The following is a 24,843-nucleotide window of genomic DNA, read 5'->3' as shown; positions in this document are numbered from 1 at the left end:
CATGACACTGTCCTTTTTTTCCCCCCAATGAAAACACAATTGGACAGAAATCAACACTGTAAGGCAACTTTCACGTTTGAATCGTTGGCCCACCCACCTCATATTCCTGGGAGAGTTTGAGGTTGTCGTTGGCCTTGAGAAGTTCCGTGTGTTCAGCCAGCTCTGAGATAGGGATAGGAGGATGATTCATCATACCTGCTCGCCAAAAACATAGAGAGACATTCCACACAAGGGAAGAAAGGAAAGAAAGTGTGTCAGTACAGCACACGGGACACTGGTTCTTAACATTCACACATGCCATTTAAAGTACAGGTAACTTGTTTTTTTGATCTTTGCTTAAATAACGAGGGGACAATGGGTTTTAGTGATGAGGAAGCTTGAGCAGGACATCGTGAATGTTACACACAGTAAAAAAAAAAAAAAGCAAAGAAAAATGTGCTGACTGGTGATGTTATACGCACTTGATTGGACCAGGCCAGAGCTCAAAAATAGCCAAGTTTATCTTGCGGGGCTGATTGATTATTTGCCAGAAAGGGCTGTGTTATACACCCGCAGACCAAATTGTAATTATTCCCACTGCAATCACGATGCTGACGGACAGGCCGGACCAATAGGAACAAAAAGTTGCAGAGCGTAGTCAGTTATAGCTCAAACATTCAGAGGCATCAATAATTGTGATAGCTTGGGAAATTAGTTTAACGTGACATAAGAGGAACAATAAAAGGTTTTGATGGAGAGATCAGACGAGGAGCCCCACAAATCATCACAAAGACCCCCATTTTGGTCTTTCAATCAACAGAATGCTCATGTTGACAAAATTGCCTTGAACTCCTCATTAGAGACAATCAAAAGTAACATTTGCTTTCAGCTCGACTGCGATCAACAAGAGATGATTTGAATAAAAACCTCACAACTCAATGGGAATACTGTTGAGTCGTTGAATGGTCTCGATCAAGTAGAACATTTCAAATTTAAGTTGACTTAGTTGTTTTTCACTAGCTGTACACGGATACCACGGTGTTAGCGCAGCCTTAATCTGCAGTGCTCTGTTTGTGCAGCGTTGTTAGCACGGCGTCCACTTTTCACTGCTGCCTCTATAAAAATCTTATTCTAGAATCGAGCCCTGACCTGGGGGGGCTTATAGGAAGGGAGGTGTGAGAGGGATCAGAAGGTTTAGGAGTGTGAATGATGCTGAGTGACACAGTGAGCTGCTCCATTTCAGCCTGCTAGTGCAAAGATAGCCTTTTCCTTCATCTGCCACTTTGCTCGGCATTAGCCGAACACTATCTCAATGACGAATACCCCTACGGTACGTTCCAATACCAAAAACAGGCAGTCCAACATACACTTCCACCCCTCCCCAAAAATCCTACTGCTTTTTATCCCAAGGCATTCACTAAAAGTACAAGCTTTTTTAAATGGGTGGGGAAAATTGTGTTTTTTTTTCCTCCTTGCTTCAATATCCACTGAATATTGTGTTGCAGCTACTATAATATTATCAACACTGCTGTGCACTCCAGTCGCTAATCCATTTAGAAGCATAATGCCGAGGCCATGTAATGGAATATGGTGCAACTGTAGATTGTGGCTCTGTCCCTGCACGCCGACTGGCAATACTTAGCACTTCCATATTTTCAAACACAAGGCCTCTTTTCCTGCAGAGCATTGAGGTCAAAAGTCAACAAAATGTTGACACCGCCTCAGAAAAATTCAGGGTTAATTGGGCATGCAAATCGGCATAATCACATTAACCATCCTTAACTTTCCCTTTTATACGATGCTTAATACCCCCCTCCAATGTCACGGGGGGTCACCCGTGTTTTGTTGCGCTTAAGAGGGGGGGGGCTGGGACCCAACTCTCTGTGCTGACAGTATTCATTAGTGATGGTAATTTATTTTACACTGATATAACAATGTGGCAGTCTCAAGTACATAAAGATTACAATGTACACATGAGACAAATGGACGCCGTGGCATCTTCTGGGCACGGACACGGACATGCCGTATTAACGGTCTACTTTCCAAAAAATGCAAACCACTTAAATGACAAACTTAATAGTTTCCCCCTATTCTTAAAGCCCATGTTGAGTTTGTGTTTCAATTAAGCATGTTAATTGCAAACCTTAAGGAAACCTTGTCGGGTAATAGCAGAACTGTTTGTTTATTCATACTTGAGTTTTCTCAGTGAGATAACAAAGCTCTGCGGCGGCGCTTTGGAATGAGCCGAGGTTATTAACGGCTTCTGCTGTAAGAATTCATTACGATGGATATCAAGGAAGGAGAAAAAAAAAAGGAAAAAGAAGATGCCATGAAAATGAAATTTGGTTGTCAGTTTACTAGCCTCGCTTTCAAAGGAAAACACTATCAGACGCTATGAGTGAAATAAGTAAATGCGTGCTCAAACGAGGGGCCCTTACTTCTCTTTGGGAAAACAAGAGCAAGAGGTTGTTTGAGGGGAGATCAAAGAATGTTTGTGTTGGGGTTTGTGCGCGCGTGGTGTGTGTAGTTTTCTTTGCATGTGCACGTATCTCAATTTGTGTGTGTGTGTGTGTTATCCTTTTACAGTTTTTCTTAAAAAAAAGTGACCAGGGCATTTGTTTACCTCAACTGGAGGAGGTAAGAAGCACTTATTTGCAGAAGGCTTATATAAGAGCCTGATGCAAATATGCAATTCAATTTGTTTGATCAGCATAATTAGTACTGTTTGCTTTTTGATGCCTCATTTTGCTAATAAAATATAATATAAACTACGTGCTTTACGCTCCAAACCAATGAATCTACCACACCTGAAGGCGCGCTGCAATGTTATTTCCCAGAAAATATTTAGCTTCTAAGCTAAACTTGACTGTTAAGCTTACCCAAGCAAAGTCAATCAAGGGTGAATTGCTGTTCTTTCTTAACCTAACTCTGAAGCAGTCAGCCCCCACTCTCCCACAACACTCATTCCCAAAGCTTTCCCCCCCCCCCTATCTATCCGCTATCCTATTTTTCTCCCGCTGTAATCAACATAGTGATTAGTAAACACACGTCACAAAAAACCATCTAATTACACACTTCCAGTCTCCTGATCTGCAGTTGATATGCCTGAGAAATATAATCATTCTTTTCAAAAAGCCAAGCCGGTCTTTCCAAAAGCCTATTTATGATGTCGCGTATTTCCATTTTAAAGAGTCGACGTCTGCCTGTGGATAAGCAAAGAAAATAAAGAGGGAAAACTGGGGGAAGAGTAAAAACCAGAAACTCCCTTTTTTCTTTCGGGTGATTCTTTTGCGGTGAGCAGGAGAGGGGGTGATCAAATGTCGAGCCATTGTTTGCCACTGCTTTAATTAATTCTGCTTGTTATCTCCGAGCACAGAAAAAGACCCCGTTGGTTCAGAATGGAAATGGAGCAGTGGTGGTGAAGGAGGAGGGAGACGGGAGAACAACAGCTTGGAGGTAAGGATTGGGAGGAAGAGAAAAAGGAATAACACAAGTTGTATTTGGGAAAAAAACCTCCACTTATTAACCAGCTATACATGAGCGGAAGTGATCGCACAGGTTATTTATGCATGGTAGATTAATGCACAGCCAACAGCCCGAGTGAATATTGTGATCCAATTAAAGGAAAAAAAAAACACCCTAGTGGACCAATAGAAACAAACATAAAATTAATTAGTGCTCAAATTTTGCTGCATCATGTGAAAAAAAAAAACAAATGCAAATGATGTATTTGGAAATTGAGGCAAGCGGTGCTCAAATACCTAAAACAAAATAAAACACACACACACACAAAAACCATACGTATATAAAGAAAGCTGGTACGCAAACTCTGAGAGCATAGTGACTAACTTTCATAGTCAAAATCTGCTTCACTCTGAGGACTGCTTAGACCAGAATCTGTAAAGGACAGCAGACATAAAGGAAATGGTTTCAAAAAGGCTGTAATGCAACACAAAATGCCATGTTAACAGAAAATATGAAATGTGCAACATAACACAAGGGCATGAAGTAAAACACAAGGGTAATATTACCTCAGTTCATCCCACAGGGTGGCCTAAATTATGTTATTTCAGTTTTCAGGCCAAACTGACACACAGACGTAATAAAGTAGGGCAAACATTTCCAAATCTTAACACAACTTCCCGTCCACCACCAAATAGCAGTCGGTGCCAGATTCCCGCTTGGGGGCCGACTGGTTGGCTGAGGGTGTCAGCCTCTGTGGGCCCGTGGAAAAATTCCGTCTGCCAACCGCCATATCAGCGGCTATAGAGATCAGCGATAAGAAAATTGATTTGCTATATTTAAGCCTTTATAAACAGCAATTGGAAAGGCCCCATCCGGAGGACTGTGAGGAAGACAGAGAAGGGAAAAACAGCTTATGTTTGCTGGTGAAAACTAACTCTGAAAGGTTCCTTTGTTTGTGGCTTCGTGCCAAAGCACCCGGAGTGAAAGGTGTGGAAAAGTGTCCGCATTCTTGGCTGACAGCTGTGGAGCCGGAGCTGATGGGAGTCGGAGCTCCGAGGAGGGTGGTGACGGTTCAAAATCTTATCTGCTCCAGAGTAGAAGTCCTCCGGGGCTCCAGCTGGCCGATATTACGTCCGTGTAGACACAGGTGTCCCCGACCGTTCAAGCAGAAAGGAGCCATCTGTGACAGTATTAACAGGACATGTGGCCAAGAGATGGCATGTGATGGGATGTGTCCAACCTGCCCATCAAGCAAAGAAAAATAGATTTTGCACAGGCTGAAAGCTGTCATCAGAGTGATAGGGTCGATCGCGTGATACAAAGATGGCAAGTTTTATCCAACTGAATCGAGATATTATGTTCAGCTTCACGTGTAAGAAGTGAGGAATTAATGTAACGGAAACAAGATTAGAAGACTTACAGGCTAAAGCGGGATTTTATTATTAACAAAAACGAAAACAAACAGTTACGCTTGAGTCTCCAAAATATAGCTGCAAAAACAAGCATTCGTGGCTTTACACTGACGTCTATAGGAGACAAGACGTCACTGCAGTGACGCAAAAGGAGCGCAGTGAGATGAAGACATTGAACATCCCCCTCTCCCTAATTGATTTGTGACAATGACTAATTAAACCTAGTGGGTGGTGCTCTGAACCGCTGTCTCTAAACGTCATTCATCACAGCATGAAGAAAGTACAGGCATGCCTGATTATGTTCATACGAAAGTGTGTGCTATGTGTGCGTTTCCACAGAACTGTGAACGGGAGGACTTGGCCGTTCAAGTTGTTGCAAGAAAATGTTTGGTAACGGTGACGTGAGAGTGATGCTTGTTTTGTAGATAAATATAGTGAACATATATGTATTATTTTATATGCTGTATGCAGAGGTTTTCTTTTGTTACATATTTGTCACACTCGCACGTTCTAGATAACCAAATGAATTTCAATATTAGACAAATATGTAAGAAAGGAATTGCACCCCCACAAAAACCTTGATAGATCATACATTTACTGTGAATAACCACAGTGTTGGAAAGCTGATTTCAGTTTCAACAGCCACAACGAGACTTGATTACTGCTAGACATGCTGAATCAATAAATCCCTTAAAAAGAACTTGTCTGACAAAGTGAGGTAGGTTAAAAGATCTGAAAAAGCAACACATCGTGCCAGGGTTTAAAGAAACAACTGAGAAACAAAGCCATTGGCATCTATCAGTCTGGAAAGGGTTACGAAGCTATTTCTAAGGCTTCGTGACTCCAGTGAACCACAATGAGAGCCATTATCCACAAATGGAGAAAACAGAACGAAGTGTCCCAGAAGCGACTGGCTCACCAAAATGACTCTAAGAGCGCAGTGACGACTCATCCAGGAAGTCACAAAAGAACTCAACATCTAATTTGCACCTTCATTGCCTCACTTGCCCAAATTAAAGACAGTGTTCATTATTCAACATTATACAAGAGACTGGGAAAAAATAGCATCCATAATGAACATTCTGAACATAAAGAACACAGGCCTGTCTCACATTTGCCAAAAAAAAATCTTGATGAAGACTTTTGGGAAAGTATTCTGTGGACTAACGAGACAAAACGTGAACTTTTTGGGAAGTCTGAGTCGCGTAATGTCTGGTGTAAAGCTAGCATAGCGTTTCATAAAAAGAACATAACACCTACAGTCAAACATGGTAGTGGTAGTGTGATGGTCTGGGGCTGCGTTTGCTGCAAGATTATTTTTGATTTTTCATTAAATGGAAAAGTTCAACCGCTGCTGACATCAAGAGCATTGCACGGTCATGTCGATGCAAGAGGTGCCAAGCTAAGTCCAATCAGCACGGGGTGCCCGGTGCAAGCCTTTTTGGCCACTTTTTAGCACCTTCACGTTAAAGTTGCAATCATTTCCATCAGCAACCTAATGACTAAACAGCAGCTTTAAAAAGAGAAGAGTCCACAGTTTCCAAGACCCAAGATGGAATACAAGTTTAGGATCACGACCAGGAGCAGGGTTGCTGTTTATTTTTTCCAAAATTTACTGGGTTGTGTGCTGAGTTCAACTTCTACTCACGATGAGTCTAATGGAAGACATTGAGTGCAAAGGTCCTGAAATGTGGCGCAATTACAATTGAGTGCTACATCAGGACATCAGGGCTGCAGCAGCAAAGCAGTGTGATGCACCGAAGAATGCATTCAGAAAGTGTTCCAAGCATGGCAGCTGCATTGGAGGCAGTGTGTCACAGCCAAAGGACTTCAGATAACGCTGAGGGATGGTGGTCAAATTCAAATCATGTTGCCGCAGTCACAGAACGTTTTGATCATACGCCATATGACGCTCGGGAAATCGAACTCATCACATGAAAATGTTTATTATAACTACATTTAATTATTTCTTTATTGCTAGTTGGAGCGTTGTGATAATCACTAACTATTGTAGGAAAAAAAGCTTTAACTTTAATATAAAAAAGAGTAGAAAAATAATAAAATGATGAAGAAAAAAAAGCGAGCACTCCGGGCGAAAGGGAGGGCTTAGCTGCAGATAGACAGTAGATATCCACCGAGTCGTGATGCTTCATTACTTTGGCCCCATTTGCCAATTAAACCCTAGGCACAATGGAAGATAATGACAAAACAAGTCACTCTGTGCCCCAAGGAGTTATGGGATGTCATTGTGAGGCTGTCATATCACCTACAGGCTTTTAAGCATACATGGACAGGCGTGCACAAACACACAAGATGTGCACACTCTCTCTGAAACATGATGCCTGTTGGAAGGCTAATCAAAAACAGATTTTATGTTCCTCAGCACTAGGGGTCAGCGAGCACACATTGCCGACACGGCATATGCTCGGCTGGATTGGAGAGGCCTTGGATAACTGCACGGGGAGTATGCTCATTTGAACAATGGTCGCTATTAGCTGATGGGGATGTTCACAAATGCTCACCGGCCCACTTAATTGGGCTAAAATGTCCATTTAAATTAAATTCCCCGGGTGCGGAGATAACGACAGCGTCCAATTCTGCGGAACAACGGCGAGGCTGTGGAATGAGAATGCTCGTCGAGAATAAAGACAAGTCTTAACATATACTGGTGACTGTTGTATAAAAGAGAGCAAGCATTTGTAATGAGAGTGACTATTATTTAAGGAAGGCTGAAGGACAGCGTTAAGCACAGGAGGAAATCTCAAAACGTAAGAGCGGCCACAATAACATTGTGGTTACAGAAACCTCTGATAGGACTCTGAATGCCAAGCAAGATAAAGATGGGAACAGTAGCATTTCTCTGTAAGTGTCTCTGTGAGTCTCCTTGCTTCTCTGTCCTCTGATGTGAAGAAATCTCTCTTTCCTTCGAAGATACAAACTCAAGGCGGCATGTCCGGGCTGAAGAGAAATGCTTTATTTTGAAATCTGAGCCTTTTGATGGAGCAGAGACTGGCCATGGATGACAGATGGACATCCCGGCTCGAAGACAGAAAGACGGCAGGCAAAAAACATAAACGAAGAAATAAAAGAAAAGAAACAAGCAGAAACTAGTTTAGGTGTGTTTATTCTACTTATGGAGAACTGTCTCCCTTATTAGCTGTTTGCTTGGACCAATCTGTACAAAGGCTACTTAGATACATAGCGAGCTTTTATGCTACAATACATTTGGAAGGTAACTGGCCGACAGATGTGCCAACTGCATTTTTTTTTCTTTGCACACCACAGCTTGTAACTGGACACTGAAACTTAAATGAAACAAAGACAGCATAAGAAAAACACTTCCACTGCGGCTAAGACTAGAGTCAACAAACCGTAGATGTCAGTGTGGTCAAATCACAGGAGGCTTGATGATAAAAAAAAGGCAAACAAACAGAAAATCAGTCTGAATGAAAGCCAGGGGGAAGATGTCAGAAAGCTATGGCTGGAGAAACTAGACTTTAGCGCAGATGATCATCAGAAATAAGGCAAGGCAAGTTTATTTATATAGCACAATTCAACAGCAAGGTGATTCAAAGTGCTTTACAGAGACATTAAAAAACAAAAAAACAAATAAAAAGCATGATTTAAAATGAAAAATTAAGGAGCAGTAGATAAAATCAGTAGTTAGAATGTAAATTTTGAAATTTAAGCTTAAAAGTAAAACAGTGCGGATTTGGTGCTTTATTCAAATGCAGCTGAGAACAGGTGAGTCTTCAACCTGGATTTAAATAAACTGAGTGTTTTAGCTGATCTGAGGCTTTCTGGGAGTTTGTTCCAGATATATGGAGCATAAAAGCTGAATGCAGCTTCTCCATGTCTGGTTCTGACTCTGGGAATTGATAAAAAACAGGATCCAGGTGACCTGAGGGATCTGGAAGGTCCAGTATGAACCTTCCAGATCCCTCAGGTCATCTGGATCTGGTCAGGAGGTCACTGATGTATTTTGGTCCTAAACCATTCAGAGCTTTATAGACCAGCATCAGAACTTAAAAGTCTATCTTCTGATGGACAGGCAGCCAGTGTAAAGACCTCAGAGCTGGACTGATGTGGTCCACTTTAGTGAGGACTCGAGCAGCAGAGTTCTGAATGAGCTGTAGTTGTCTGACTGAGTTTTTTAGGTAGACCTGTAAAGATGCTGTTACAGTAATCAAGCCTACTAAAGATGAATGCATGGATGAGTTTTTCCAGGTCCTGTTGAGACATCAGATTTTTTATCCTTGAAATATTCTTGAGGTGATAGTAAGCTGATTTTGTTATTGTCTTAATGTGTTTTTCTAAGTTTAGGTCTGCGTCCATCACTACACCCAAACTTCTCGCCTGGTTGGTGGTTTTTAGGTATATAGCTTGAAGTTCTCTGGTGAACTGTAATCGTTTTTCTTTGGCTCCAAAGACTATTACTTCAGTTTTGTTTTTGTTTAGCTGGAGAAAATTGTGGCACAACTAGTCATTAATTTCCTCAATGCATTTACCAAGAGCCTTTACATGGCCTCGGTCTCCTGGTGACATTGTGATATATATTTGTGTGTCATCTGCATAGCTGTGATAGTTTATTTTGTTGTTCTTTATAATCTGTGCCAGTGGGAGCATGTAGATGTTAAACAGAAGGGGTCCCAAGATGGAACCTTGGGGAACTCCACATGTGACACTTGTCTGCTCAGATGTGAAGTTACCTATTGATACAAAGTATTTCCTGTTTTCTAAGTATGTTTTGAAGCAGTTCAGTACAGTTCCTGAAAGACCTGCCCAGTTCTCCAGTTGTTTGAGTAATATGTTGTGGTCAACTGTATCAAATGCTGCACTGAGATCCAGTAAAACTAAGACTGACATTGTTCCACTGTCTGTATTCAGACAGTCATTAAACACTTTGGTCAGAGCGGTTTCAGTGCTGTGGTTCTGTCTAAAACCTGACTGGAAGGCATCATAGCAGTTGTTCTGTTTTAAGAAGTAATTGAGCTGCTGAGAAACTGCTTTTTCAATGATCTTACTTAAAAATGGGAGATTTGAGATTGCCCTGTAGTTGTTCATTTGTGTCTTCTCAAGATTGTCCTTTTTTAGTATAGGTTTAATTACAGCAGTTTTTAGTGGTTCTGGAAACACACCTGACATTAAAGAAAAGTTGACGATCTGTAACAGGTCTGACTCTAAAGTTTTTGAGACGTTTTTGAAAAAAAGATAAAACCGTAGAGAAAACGTAGAGAAACCAAACTTTCTTATTCATCAGTGGTTAATGGGGATATGGCAAAGACATGCTTATAGCCTACAGGCTGTTATGATGGCAAATTATGTCAAACACAATGATATGGGGGGGCTCAGACAGGGTGTACGCAAAAGCACATATGCAATCATTTTGGAGTAGCACATGTGGGTGTAAGTGTAACAATCTGCTGTCACGACACACCTAAAGTGTATTAATGCATAACCATATATTTATATTCTGCTTTCATGAAAGGTTTTCTCTCTGAATTGTAATTGTGCAACAATATAAAAGGTCTTCTCCAGATTCACACATGTATGCAGCCCGTGAGATCTTTTTTGCATTAAACCTCCTTTACAGCCTCCATTATTTTTATTTGAAAAAGAAACTTCTTCTAATCCTTTGTTGCTCTACAATTTTAGAATGAGATGAATGAGCTTCCTGTTCTTCATTCAGAGTGTAATGCACCTTTTGCCTTACCTGGAGTTTGGAAGTTGATGCGTCTCACCTCCACGGGGTCTGTGGGGTGATGGGGTGTAATGTCTGCGTTGTTCAGCAGACATTTCGTGCGTGGCTCCGACTCTTTTCTTTTGTGGCTGGACAGTAAGTCAAACATAAAGAAGGAAGAGGGGAAGACGTACAAAAAAAGACAAAAGAAAAAGAAAAAGAAAACCAACTTTAACGTACACTTGATCCAGCACAACAGATCCCATCCTCACTGTCTACTCAGTAACTCTGACTGACTGGTAGCTCAGTCGGTCAGAAAAGCTAAGAGTGAAGCAAAATCACGGACTGTGAAGCTGGTAACATGTATCGCGTATGAACAAGTCTCCTTCACTCTCACTAATTAAGGGCATTTTGTGCTGAGACAAGCTATTTTGTCTTGAAAAATGCATTAAATCTAAGTAAGACTAAGCCTTACCTGTCGGGTTTGCTGTTTCCAGAGAAAGCAATAGGAGTCAAATAAATATATAAAGATGGTGAAAACACAACACACAAGGAGAAAGGGAGACGGGGAGGCAAGAAGAGAGATAAATCAATAGAGAGCAGTTTAAAATTCACAGGGGTCGCTGCTGGGCTCGCAAAAAAGCGAGATAAAGCTCATCAGCATTGGGAGAAGATGTGTGCATGAGTGCAAGTGTGTGCACGTGTCAATGAGTTGGAATGAGTGCGTATTCAATGAAATGTGTAAGTAAGCGCATACATTCGAGAGCCCTGCATTTGCGTGTCTGTGGATGTTTGCGTGCATGCGTGTGCGTGTGTGTGCGAAGGGGTGCAGATACAGATAGGAAAGGGGAATGTCAGGGCCAAGGGCAGTCCTGGGAAACACTATTCACCATGGAGAGATGGGGGAGATGGGAGAGTGAGGTGGAGTGAAAGAGAAGAGAAAAAAGAGAGAGATTCAAGGAGAGATGTTACTCTCCCTCTAACCATTCAAGATGGAGGTAAACCAAGGTCAGATAGTCACGGATCATCTGACAGTAGCGAGCCCTGCTCATGCTTCTCACACCAGTCCTACCCCCTTCTGGATAATTCAGGGATCTTTCCTGGTATGTAGGGCAACCTCTTGCAACATTGTTCTGTTTGGATTTGCAGCCCCCGAGGCTAATATCTGCAGCTAACAGTAAAAAAGGGCGATATACTGACTGCATGTGCATCTTCCAAAGCTCGAAGCTACAGAGAGTTCACTTAGTCTTGACTCAGAGGAGCAGAGGTGTTGGGGCTTTAAAGGCAAGTTTGATCTCCACTACAGTAAAAAAAAAAAAAAGATCACCCAGTTTTTAATCTAGTAGTTTAGTGATTACTAACATTATTATTGGGTAACTTAGGCAACACTGGAAAAAGTGCTTGAACACTAGAATTCACAGTTCTAATTTCACATCCAGACTCTGACAATATGTAGGAAAAACCTTTAGTTATGATACTATAACATGATAGCTGCACTCCTCTATAATGCGTATGGTTTTTTATGTGGTAGAGATCATACTGGTTTCATGGTTTGTGTGTATTTAGAGGGAGGGCAGTGGCACACTCACTAGACTCACTCCAGTCCTGTGATAGAACATTTCCATCCTGTCCCTTTCATGATGACAACAGCCCTGCCCACGTTCTATTAACCAACATCAACAACAAACGAAGCAACACATTTTGGATGAATGCTTTACCAAGGTCTACTTTTGGCACCACATCTTTATTTTATTGTTCCCTTGAATTTATCACCCTTCCTATACTCGCTGTGAATAAACACTTTTGACAAACACTTTTTTAAATTCTTTCTACTAGTCGAGCACCATCTCAAAGAATCTCCTCCTCTCTTCTTTCTCCAACCAGCTCACTTCCCACGACCATCTTTTTTTTCCACAAAAAAAAAAGTTTCATATTTACATGCAACTGTGTTTTTGGGACTTTGAATATCATGCTGCCATGAAAACATAATAAGACCCTTGTTCAACATGTCTCCTAGCATGCAATCATTTAAGATAGCCCAATCCCCCAGTTTGACTACAAATAAGGGGTTTGGCATGAAATGACAAAAAAAAACAAAACTCCAAACTTCACATCTATTTGAGATTTTGACATCTTTACACACAAGTTTCACCACAAACAGAAATTCCCAAGCCAACTCACTTTTTATACAGAAGAATGGCGATGACGATGCAGATAATGAAGACAACAGCCAGGACGGGGCCCAACACCCATATGAGACCATCTCCAGCGTCTACTGGCAAAGGGTCCACGACCAGCTCAGGAGTCACCACCGTGTCGGTATATGGGCTTGCTGCAAACATTTTCTGAACAGAAACAATTTTTTGCAAAAATTAGCACAGTGCATAAAACCCAAAGATACAAATTGAACAAACTGAATTGAATACCACAAGAAGCATAAATGTGTTAGGTTTAGATAAATCAGCATTCAGAGATCCACTATTAACTGAAGAAAACCGCATAATTAAATCCACTCTGACAAAAAAAATTCGACTGAACTGTCTTACCCCGCTAGTGGCATTGAGTTCAACCAGCAGGAAGAAGACGTACTCCTGGCCAGGTTCGAGAGGCTTGTTCTCACAGTTACTGTGGCGGTTTTCAGATCCTACTGTGAAGCTAGCGGGCAGTTGCCTGAAGCAGGCTATGATGTAGGGCTTCTTCTGGTCCAGCTGACGGCGTGAACGGCGCTTTGGATTCACCTCCCTCAACAGCTGATTGACGTAAAAAGGTTTTATTGTACTTCTTTATGTGTGAGAGCGTGAGTGTATTTTTAAAATTTTGGCAGATCAAAGACTAAATATAGAGAACATTCAAGTCAGACCTAATGAGAGTTTCTGAGAGCAGAAAGTGTTTATAATGTTAATGTTTTTTAAATACAAATTTAAACAAAACAAGAGCTATTATTTAAGCACAAAAAATGACATCAATTCAATAAACTGGAAATAAGAAACTGTAATATGGCAGCAGTACAAATTTTCAAATACATAAGCAGTAGGTCTCTTGAATAAGTAGCTGTTTTGTAGAAGGTCTTGAACTCTTCCTGAGATCAAAGAAAATAATTTGTAGGTGTAACTGCACACTTAAGATTCTAAAAGCTTCAACATTTCTGGCAATGCTCCATGCAACCATGCAACCCTTTCCCCTACATCAATCCTCTCTCATTCAGTTTAGACTGCAGACAGAGGCGGGCCCTAAGCAGAGGGAATGTGTGTAATCCCAAATCCAATAGGGATGGCTGCTGTTGATCTGGTGCTCAAGGTGACCTCGAGCTATGGTTATGAGTAGGAGAAGACTGTGTAATTCTCTCTTCTGCATGCTTTTGGGGGGGGGGGGGGACGAATTAGCATAGCTGAGATTCACTTATGTCTGTGTTCTGTGTGCCTTGCCTACATGGGTACATGATGTGCACAATGTGGACAGAACATGCAAACTACTATTTATGTATAATGATGCAATTTTTGCAATTTTGCCTCTGTATGTCATCACAGTTTATTTAAAATCAGGTAGTCAAGAAGTAACTGAAATGACTTTCAGCTTTAACAGTGAGAAGCCACCAAATCCAAGTTTAACACTTGGAATCGACTGCAGATCTCATATTTGCTTAATCTTTCTTGGAATAAGAATGTAAAAATCTGACCAGCCCATTAAACTGCTTGTCAGTCCATTTACGTTTGAGCCTCTAAAAATGAGGAAAAATGTGTATATATGCCTTTAATTCGTAAATAGACACATTGTTGTTAAATCCCTTCAATTATAGCTGAAAGTCTCCAGTTTAATCATATGTTGGCTGGTTGTACAATCCACTGTGGTGGTGTACAGAGCCAAAATGACAAACAAACAAACAAAAAAACAACTTGAAAGCTTATTGTGTGCGCTACCTCTTCTATGTCTATCTCATCAGGGTTTTTCAAGTCTTTAACAGTTCCTGGGGTCTTCTTAAGCGGCACCACTACTACATAGAAGTTCCTGTGAACACAGCATGAAAGCACAATAAAGATTTGATTTTAATAAGCAATCCTTTAAGATTGTAACAGAATTTACATCAAAAATAGCCTCACACTCAACACTAAATTGACGTGACAATTCGGTTCTCTCAAAGGGCCTAGCAATTACCAGCAGTCCACGTCACATACTCATTACCTAGTGATCTCAACAGATGTCACGTCAGATTTTAAGTATGTCAACATTTAAACTTTTTCAATTAATTCAATTCAATTTTATTTATACAGTGCCAAATCACAACAACAGTTGTGTTGTGTCGTGTCAAGGCGCTTTATATTGTAAGGTAGACCCTACAATAATGCGTACAGAGAAAAACCCAGCAATCATATGGCCCCCTACGAGCAAGCACTTTGGCGACAGTGGGAAGGAAAAACTCCCTTTTAGCAGGAAGAAACCGCCGGCAGAACCAGGCTCAGGGAGGGGCGGGGCCATCTGCTGCAACCGGTTGGGGAGAGAGAAGGAAGACAGCAACCCCTAACCCTTCAGGACAATTCAGACAGAGCTCGCAGATGCTTTTAGCCCTCAAAACTCACTTGACATCCTTGCTGTCAAATGATGGAAAGGACATGGTGAGCGCGGTATCCGAGTTACTGTAGATGTCCAACTTGGGTTTCCTGGTCAGCATGAGCGGCGCTGTCCTGGCTATTACCCGATGTCTTTGCCCACCATTTATGCTTTCTTGACAGATCACTGTAAACTCATAGGTGGTGTTAGGTCTTAGTCCAGTGACGAACACCTTCAGCTGCCTAGCATCCACATCCATCTTCTGGCGGTTATACTCAATCTAGGATTAGAGTGATAGTCGATGAGCAAATTGGTGAGGGAATAGAGAGTAAAAGAGGAAGATGGCTTAGTGTTAACTCATGTCACTAAAATATGACAAACTGAATGACAGTTTTCAATTGAATTCAACTTCAAGGATGCTAAATTACACAGTGGGAATGCTTTACAACATTATACTCACAGTGCATTTATACGGGGACCTGCTTTCAGAAAACTTCCAAGCAATGACCACTGTGGACTTGGTGGCCCACTTTACAGTGAAGTTCTTTGGAACATCTGTTGAGTGCACAAACGCAAGAAGAAGAAAAAAAGAAAGAGGGTGTATCATAAGTGAACGGAGCATCTTTACATCAGAAAGAAAGGGAAACAAATAAAGAAACCTGATTTTTCTTTTTTGCTTTTTAAAAAAAGAAAAAAAAGCTGTTCTTCCCCTGCAACGTTCCTCTGGGTAGGAAAGTGAGTGTAACGGTGAGCTGTGATTGGCTGTGAGAAGGGCAACGCGATTGGTTAGGACACACAGCACGTAAGACTCATGGACAACAAACCCATGGAGCACAAGGGTGTACCTACTGGCTAGCCATCGTGGGTAGTGCCAACCCAGCTCATCATTATCTTTGAACCACGAGCATTTGATGATTAACAACTGACCCATGCGGTCCCAATGCCAACTGATCCTACACCTCTACTAAGTCTGGGTTGGCACTGCCAACGTGATGCCGTGTAGGCAAAGAGACAAACCCAAAACATAGCATGCTAACAGTCCTTAGCGGTGCATCTGTGGGATGCCATGCCACAAGCTGTCCTGTCAAAGGACAGGGGGACGGAGAATGAGGTTCTGGGAGAGGAAGGGAGTTAGGAAGGGCAGAATATCTTAAACCAAAAATAAAGTAAAGAACCAAAATGAGAGTTTTGCAATTTTAGAAGTCCACACTTACTCTCAAAGTGACTAGATCTGATTGAGATCCTACCTTGTTTGTAAACTGGGGATGTGAGATGACATTAGCTGAGTGACTGTGCTTGGCAACAGGCTGCAAGAATGACTGAGAAGAGTGTCTGACCAAATTGCACTTACCTTGAAATTCTAGGCTTCTTTCCTCTTTCTCAAAATGACTGACTATAACTTACTGACTTATCTTTTACCTGATTTGGGTTAGTGAAGTAAGTATCCCACGGCAAGCAATTTAAATATCAATGTTTCCTCTTTCTTGAGGAGAGGTGGAGGTGGTTGAAGGAGGGGGTGGGCAGTTTTTGTGTTGCTGCAGATTAGTTTTAGCCAATTTCCAACCCCCCGCCAATTGGGTTGGATAACATAGACAAACAGGCAAGCCCTACCTGCTGGATCAAAGGCCACGGTCCGATACTGGATAGGCGGGCTGTAGGGCCCTGGACCTACACTGGTGTGTGCACGTATTTTCACATCATATGCTGAGTTCGGTTTGAGGCTGTTGAGCACATAGCTGGAGAGGCTGGGGGGTAAGTGGAGTTCCCGTGGAGCTTCTCTGGTGCCAGCTTCTTTATAGGCCAAAGTGTACTCTGTGATTACCCCATTCCTCTCTGCCAGGACTGGCGGAGACCAGGACAGCTGCACTGAGCAGCAAGTCACATTGGAGCCCTCGTTAATTTGTGGGTATCCCCCTGGCGTATTCTCAGGCACATTTACTTCTACCACAGCCTCTTCCCCAAAGCCACCCCTGCTCTTGGCAGAGATCTTAAAGAGATAAATTGCCCCCCGGTGAATGTTGCCCACAGAGTACTGCCGCTCTTGGGGAGCAAATTCCAGTGTGGCCAAAGGAGAGACATCTTTTCTGCCAAACTGGAGCCGGTAACCCTGCAGGTCCATGCCATTGGTTAGATCTGGAGGATCCCAGCGAGCCACGGCTGATGTCTCTGAGTCCTGAGCCACTGACAGATAGGGCGGACCAGGTACTGCAGAAGCAAAGAAATAAAAAGCGTGATGTCTTTGCATTGCAGTTTTATTAGAATGCACATTTTTTAAATAAGACACACGAAACCGGTACATATGGGTGAGCGTTGAGAGTCATTCATGACATATAACCATCGTTTATGTTCTATTTTTCCTTCAGCTATAGGAGTTATGTTTTGTGTTATAGAAAGTGCACTGAGGTTTTGTACTGTGTAGCAAAATCATCACCACTGTTACTATTGATACAAATAGTATACGACAGAAGCATTTACAAAGGATGGTAAAAACATAGCTGGATCAGATACCGCACATAAAACAATGTCTATGTGTCCAAGGTAAAGATCAAGATGAACAAAACTCGGGGAATTAAATTCCTAAGTGATCGCTGTACCCATTACCATTTCATGATACATGGAAGCTGAAGCCAAAAATCATTGCATTACAGCAAAGCACCACTAAAACTTTAAGCGAAGAACAGCGCCTTGTTTGTCTCTTGTTGTAAAATGGATGATCTACTCTTGGGGTCCAGACACTATTCTTCAGAGTGGCCCAGTTTTGCTGCTCTTATGGATGACACACGTCTCATCCTAACCCTCCTTTTAAGGTCCCATCACCGAGACAGCGGCAGCAGCAGTTATGTGAAGCCTTTAGTTCTCAAGCTGCTGTCAAAGCTTTGTGAGAGATGAGCGCGGCTGATTTGCACTTGAGCCCCATGTAAATAGATTCTAGCTTCCTCGCTCATCTTCTGATCTATGTACTTCCCTCCTTTTTCTGAGAAACAACAAATTTTCTCAGAAAAGGTGGGGGACGGGACAAACAACTGGCAAATGTATGTGTATAAAGTATTATATTATAGATACACATTGTTTTATGAATTTAAATCCAAATGCATTACTTTAGTATTAATAAAGAAAACAAAGGAGGTAATGAGACACGTCAGCTATGAAATTAATTACATGTATCTACAGTAGTCAGACAGAATGATGAGTGACAGTCTCCTGCATACTGAAGACTCACAAAGCTTGCCGATTTGTTTGCCAAAGTTGGCCTGCCCGAAAAACTGTTTGATCCTGCATAAATTTATTAACAACTAAATAAACTGAATGCAAATTATTAACTGTGGTTGCAGGTGTTATGTACTTTTCATCATTATCTTATGCACACATAATTATGCCTTCATTTGCTTTCTTTGGCTAACGCTAGTTGATGCTAATGCTAGATGAATTCAAGCTGAATTCACCCCCGCACCCACCCCTTAATCATTGCATCCTGTATCTTTGTGCTTGATGGACACTCTGAATTTTCTTTGCTGATGTGTGTCAGCCTATTGGCCCTGGTTTCCAGCCAGCTTCATCTCCTATATCGCCATTCCAGCTGCACATGGAGCTATTTGGCTTGTTGCCCAGTGTGAACTTAAAGTAATTTGGAGAAGCCAACATTAGTCTGAGGCAACAGTACTGCCTCTCAGTGGAACAGTATCATCGTGCAAATGTGTCCGTGTATACTGTATGTGTCTACATATAGTTTATTGTGATAAGATGTACGTTTTGTGCACACAGTAAACACACACACACACACACACACACACAGAGCCTGGAAAGAGAAGAAAGAGAGAGCAAGAGGGACAGAGAGAGAAATCCACTCCACATACTCTCCTTCCTCTGCGCTTATTATTCATTTCTGTTTGCCAATGATTTTCTTTCTGAAGACTGTTGCTAGAGGAAGATGGAGGTGAGTGGGTAGATGGCGGCTAGTCAGCTGAGCATTTGCCGGTAATGGAAAGGTGGGGGCAGCGAGTGTTGGGTGAGACAAATGCTTCTAATACTCCCTGGCTACATACTATAGCTCAGCTTGGTGTCATTTGGAAACCCACTCTCCCTTCATGATCACTGCTAATCAAGAAAATAGAATCAGGGAGAATGATCCTGCAATGGCGCAGCATGTGATTCTCTGTTTTTGTGCTTCGCTTCGAAATTCAACAGGCTGCCATATGTATCCATTACAGCCTGTGTACCCCCGAAACGGTTTTATTATTTGTACATTTTAAACTGGGGCCTAGTGCACACTGGGGAGAGGGATCACGGGTACTGAGCCAGCAGATTGGTGTAGAGAGGGGGAGGAGGGGTGGGTGGACTGCTCATGGCGTGGGCTGAGTGTGTGTGTGCGTGTGTGGTGCTACAGGGAGATGATAAAGTCAACAAGGGCATAGTGAGGGGTTGAAAAATGAGTGAATGAGAGATGATGAAGGTGACTGGGGACAAGGCGCAATCAGCTGCAAAGAGGGCCCAACAGGGATATGAGGAGGCAGAAACGTGTGTGTGTGTGTGTGTACATGAGCAATTCTGGGCTTCCAAGACACTTTGATTGTCCCTCTCCACCTCTCCTCTGTGTCACCCTCCTTTTACCCACAGTCCCTTTCTTCTTCCCAATTTCTTTACTTTACTTCTCCCTTCGCACGATGTCCAATTCCCACTCTCATTTCCTAACTTCCTCCTCTTTCCACTCTTTGACCATTTCAGGGTCGACCCTGATTCAGTCTCTCCTTGTGGGCCTCCCTGCACATTTCCCATTAGGCCACCATATTAACAGAATACTGTTGATACTTACTCAGTCTGACTCAGAAGGGGACGATCAGGTTTCCTTCTCATTTCCTACCTCTCTTGTGCACGTCAGTCACGCATACGCAACTTTGCAAATGCTGAAAGGTCGTGTAAAATCTGTCTCTCTGATCTTTATTTTCCCTTTGCTTCTTTGAATCCTATCTGCCTATATTTCAGGGATTCATGGAGAGTAGTAATTTGTAGGGTGGGAAATGTAATGGAGAAAGAAAAGCAATAAATTTCACTTGGCCCATTCGGAGAGAAAGAGCCATTAAAGAAGCAAGGAGAAAAAGAGCTCAGCAACCTTTTGCATGATGCATCAAGTACTGTGAGGTTGGCCTAAGGGAGTTTTAACCAGTTAAGATGTTACAAGTGGAGGATACCCAGCAATCTTTAAAGCTGTAAATAACAGTGGTGTGGCGGATTTGATCTGAATCAATACCCATCCATACTTGCAATGCAATTTATAAATAATTAAAATCAAACCTAATATGATTTAATCCATCCATTTGTGTGGATCACACCAACGGGCCTTATGTTTGGTACCCGGTGATGCAAAATAACAGTTTTTCCCCTTGCTCTATACTACTTGGGATCCCAAGCTGATATTTTGAGCAACTTGGCGCACAGCCTACCAATAAACAACTGTGCCTTTGTAGCATTATGTTTTGACTTTGTTCGACTTATAATGAAGTCTTGACTATTTATTTTTTCCATTAGCATGTGAGCAAGAACGAAAGATTTAAAGGACGCAGCCATTGATTGTTGGCCGTGGTTCAGTGTATTCCTCAAAGAAAGAGTTTTAAAAACATGACTCATGAAAAGCCACTTTTTCAAACCTAGCTTTCACTCAGCAAACAAAGAGAGATTCAGCCACAGAATAAATGTTGTTCATCTATGACTCACAAATAGGTATGGAACTCCAGTTTTATCCAAGTCAGACAAAATCCTGCAAAAGATCCTTTTCAGATCCTTTTTGATACACCAAACTACCAGAGAGGCTAGTTGGAAAGTCTGGAAGATGAAAAGCCTTGGCCATTGATGTTACAATTTTTACTGGCAAGAAAAAACATGCCATCGTTATCATGACGTACTGTATCGAAGCCTTATTGTTACATAAAAAAAAGACCAAGGCTATGACATCTTCTTTTGGCAACTGCTCTCCTCAAGTGCATGCTTTAGAAAAAAAAAAAAGATTTTAGAAGAAATTGAAGTTACACGTTTTTTTAAAAAATATATTTTTAGAGGACGTACAATGTGGGAGAATGTTAAATTGATTTACAATACGCATTTGAAGTGTGCCGATTTATGAGTGAGTTCACACAAGTGCAAACCACACGACGGAGTGGTTGTCTCAACAAAGAACATCTGTTTTTCATGGTGAAGAAGAAGAAAACATCTTAAATTTGGGTTTATAAGTTCCTACAAGTTGGGATCCATTTTTAGTGTGGTTTTTGATGAAAAGTTTCTATGAAAGTTTGTGTTTTGTTTAGTTTTGTAGTTGAAGAATGTACAATGTTACAGTTACAGTGTTGTGCAAAAGTCTCGAGACACCTGAAAATGTCTTAATATTTGAAAAAAAAAAGGCAAATCGGTGACGAAGATATAGTATATGAGGCAAAAGCAGAATTCTAAAGATGCTAAAAAAAAAAGTCAGTTGCTTTTCTGCGTTCATAATTCCACCACTGGTACCATGACAGAGCCTCCGCCATGTTTTACAGATGCCTGTAGACGCTCATTGTTGTAGCTCTGGCATGACCTCCTTCATTACATATTGATGTCGATTTGAACCAAGTTGCTCAGCTGTCTGTGTAAACACAGCACTGTTTTATCCCTTGAGATAGGTGTCTGCTTTATGCTTCAATGATTTATAGGTCAGTGTAAAGTGTCTTACCGAACAACACCAAACAAATCTTCTACATAATGGTCAGGTAATGAGTGAAATGAGTGAAAAAGCAGACCTTAGGAAAGGCTGAAGAAGTATTGCTTAAGAACACTTTGAAAATGAAAAGGAAGTCTGGGTCCATGGAAACAAAATCTCAAAAGCCTGAAGCAGGGCTTCTTGATTAGTCCACTAATACCATAATATAATCATATGAGACCGTCCTCTGTAATTGAATGTACAGACACTATGAACTGTGTATAATCTGATGATTCTGTCACCTGTTCTCATGTTGTCTGAATTTTTTGTAATTCAAAGATGTAACTATTCAATTAGTTCAGCTTGCTCTGGAGGAAAAAAACAACAAAAGAAAATTGCCTTGAAAATTGCCAATGTCACAATCATCCTAACGGTGCTTGGGACAAGAAGGACATCTGCTTTACCTCCAAGAAAGCCTGTTTTTACTTCTTTCCCCCCACACCCCCATCTCTCACCTCTTACCCTATTCTATTTATCTTGGCCCCTGGCATAAACTAGTTCTTTAATTCAATCATAATAAAAAGGAGAAGCTTTCCCTTCGAGGGACAAACAGAATTGCTCTGGAATGGCGCATCAGTCAGCCAGTCCTGACAGAAGGATGGAGAGTGACAGCACTCGCTCAGGCCCCTTTGGCAGCGCCATGCTCCCTGACACCTGTAACACACACTTGTCATGAGATGGGACATTTGTGTGTACACACGTTAGGTTGTGAAAATGTGTTGTGTGTACAGGAGCGTATGACATGCCACTCTACAGGTCTGCACATATCGTTACAGGCGAAAGAATCAAATCCTGATAAAGATTCAGCAAAGCAGAAATACTGCGTTTTTAAAATATCTATGTGGAGAACTTCTGAAATAGAAGATAGATGGGTGGATGGATTTAAAGTTATTTGCTTTTGGGGGGAATGGAAGGGAATGAGAGCATGGACTGAAAGACACCAGCTTTATCAAGATATAAGCATTTTTTTGATCATTACTCGACCATTACACCACCTTGTCCTTTGTCTTTTTGAGTCTTCTGACGTTTTGTAAGGTAATTCTGAATGTAACCCCAAGATCAGAATTTAGTGCCTGCACTTTTTTTTACATCCTGCATTCCAGCCTAACTGCTCTTCCTTCATTCTGCCTTCTGTCGTTACTGATTGGACAGTGCCCCAGTCCTGTGCTCTCATCAAGCTGCAGCAGTAATTCTTCCACCTGCTTCAAAAGTACAGCCAATCTGTTCTTCCAGCCAGCCCTGATTTAGGGTTTTTTTGTGTCCCTGTATATATCCAGTCTTTTTGTTACTTGTAGCTTAGAACACATTTTGAGCATTGAATGTATTCAACAAGCTTAGTTTTCTGCATGTCAGCTAGTCTAGTGGTTGCTAGAGGCTCTGTAACCTACTTCATTGTTGTTTGCAGCCACTGTCTATTTCCTGGAGATCAGACCAGGTAGTAAAGTCCCATATCACACACTGAACCAAAATTCAGGAAGTATTTTAGTTTAGTAGTGCTACTGCTTTGTTGTAATTTTGGTTTGGTTAGACAGTGAATGTAGGTAATGGCGGGTTTCTTTCTTTCTTTGCTTTTTTAAAAAACAACAACAAAAAAAACACAGAAACAACAAATGAACATATATTAAATCCTTGCATCCCTCACTATTTTAAAATAATAATAGCGTCAAAAAACACTTATTCTGATTGCATGTATGCAGGCGTATGCAAGTAAATCGTAGTATGTGCTGTATGTATACAGTTGTGCACATATTGGCACTTTGAGGCCTTCTCAAGTACATGCATACACACTCTTAGTTTAATGGCCTAAAACCACTCACAGAAAGCTTTCCAACTCATAGCAAGTCAACCTGAAGTTCACAGTGAATATGAAAAGTCTTCACACCATTGTCAAAATGCTAGTTTACTTTATGATGTAAAAAAAAATTAGACCAAGCAAAATAATTTTTGAACTTTTTCAACCTCTAACATGACCTACAGACCCTGCAACTCAACTGCAAAAGGATTGAAATAAAAAACTTACAATAACCTTCTGCATAAATATGCACTCTCAAACTAACACTTTGTTGAAGCACCTTTTGACGTTGTAACATAATTCATTCTTATGGTGTTGGTGCCTATAAGCGCAGTGCATCGTGACTTTTTAATATTTGCAGAGTCTTCCTTGCAAAAGTGATCCAAATCTGTCCAATTGCATCATCTGCTTTCTTCAGGTCACCTCACAATATTTCATTTGGATTCAGTTTTGGGCTCTGGCTTGGCCATTTCAAAACTTTAATCTTCTTCTAATCAAGCCATTCTTTTGTTGATCTGGATGCATGCTTTCGGTTTTTGGCACACTAAACGTTAAAATGCTTTCTAGCATAAACTTCACTGTTTGTGCCAAAACTCAATGGTGTTTGAAACTGCTCAGAAATCCCTCCACCTTAACTAAGGCTCCAGCTCAAGCTGAAGAAAACGGCCCCAAAGCATGATGCTGCCACCACCATGCTTCACCGCGGGTATGCATTGCTTTGGTTGTAATAAAAAGCTTTGGAATTTTACCCTTGGTTTCATCAGACCAGAAACATTGCTCCACATCCTTTTGGGAGACTTGATAGATGTTGCTGCAAAATTTTGCTTATTTTCTTTGTAAGAAAATCCGCCTCCCTGACTTCTTATTTTTTGATCAACTTTGTTCAGGTCTAGTTATTGTCACTTTTACGTCATTTCATTTGTCATTTATTGTCCTCACTGTTTCCTTGCTGTTTGTTTTGGTATACATTGGCTTGGAAACGAACTGACTGAATGTACCTACAATTAAACTAAACCCAAAACCTAAGCTTGTTGATATGGAACTTATTATTTTTATTTTACCCCCTAACAGATCTGGTTTTGAACCACATTGTACAGGTTATAGGTCACATTTTAGGTAGAACATTTCTAAATAATATATATTTTTCTATTTTTGCATTACAAAAATGTGGCATTTTAGCAGGGGTATGCAAGCTTTTTACATCCTCTGCAGATCATGCTCATTCTAAACAAACTACCAGCTTTTA

The 24,843-nt window shown here is 41.3% G+C and overlaps 1 protein-coding gene across 10 annotated transcripts in view; it reads right to left on the bottom strand.

The window, feature by feature from the left end:
* Positions 1-24,843, bottom strand: part of ptprsa (protein tyrosine phosphatase receptor type Sa) — a 222,281-nt gene that overhangs the window by 30,081 nt on the left and 167,357 nt on the right. For 5 of the 10 annotated variants that reach the window (XM_087852747.1, XM_087852750.1, XM_087852749.1 and 2 more), the window contains 9 exons: positions 16,693-17,286; positions 15,542-15,636; positions 15,111-15,361; positions 14,454-14,541; positions 13,083-13,286; positions 12,718-12,881; positions 10,570-10,685; positions 3,829-3,876; positions 98-195 (listed from right to left, as the gene is read on the bottom strand). In XM_087852747.1, coding sequence (XP_087708873.1) covers positions 98-195; positions 3,829-3,876; positions 10,570-10,685; positions 12,718-12,881; positions 13,083-13,286; positions 14,454-14,541; positions 15,111-15,361; positions 15,542-15,636; positions 16,693-17,286 — 1,658 coding nt within the window. The remainder of the gene's footprint in view (positions 1-97; positions 196-3,828; positions 3,877-10,569; positions 10,686-12,717; positions 12,882-13,082; positions 13,287-14,453; positions 14,542-15,110; positions 15,362-15,541; positions 15,637-16,692; positions 17,287-24,843) is intronic. The other 5 variants (XM_087852752.1, XM_087852755.1, XM_087852753.1 and 2 more) reach the window with 3 other exon arrangements.

The sequence above is a fragment of the Neolamprologus brichardi genome, chromosome 15 (assembly GCF_056152115.1).
Source record: "Neolamprologus brichardi isolate AB-2024 chromosome 15, ASM5615211v1, whole genome shotgun sequence".
Taxonomy (NCBI): domain Eukaryota; kingdom Metazoa; phylum Chordata; class Actinopteri; order Cichliformes; family Cichlidae; genus Neolamprologus; species Neolamprologus brichardi.
This window is presented reverse-complemented; position numbering and strand designations above follow the sequence as displayed.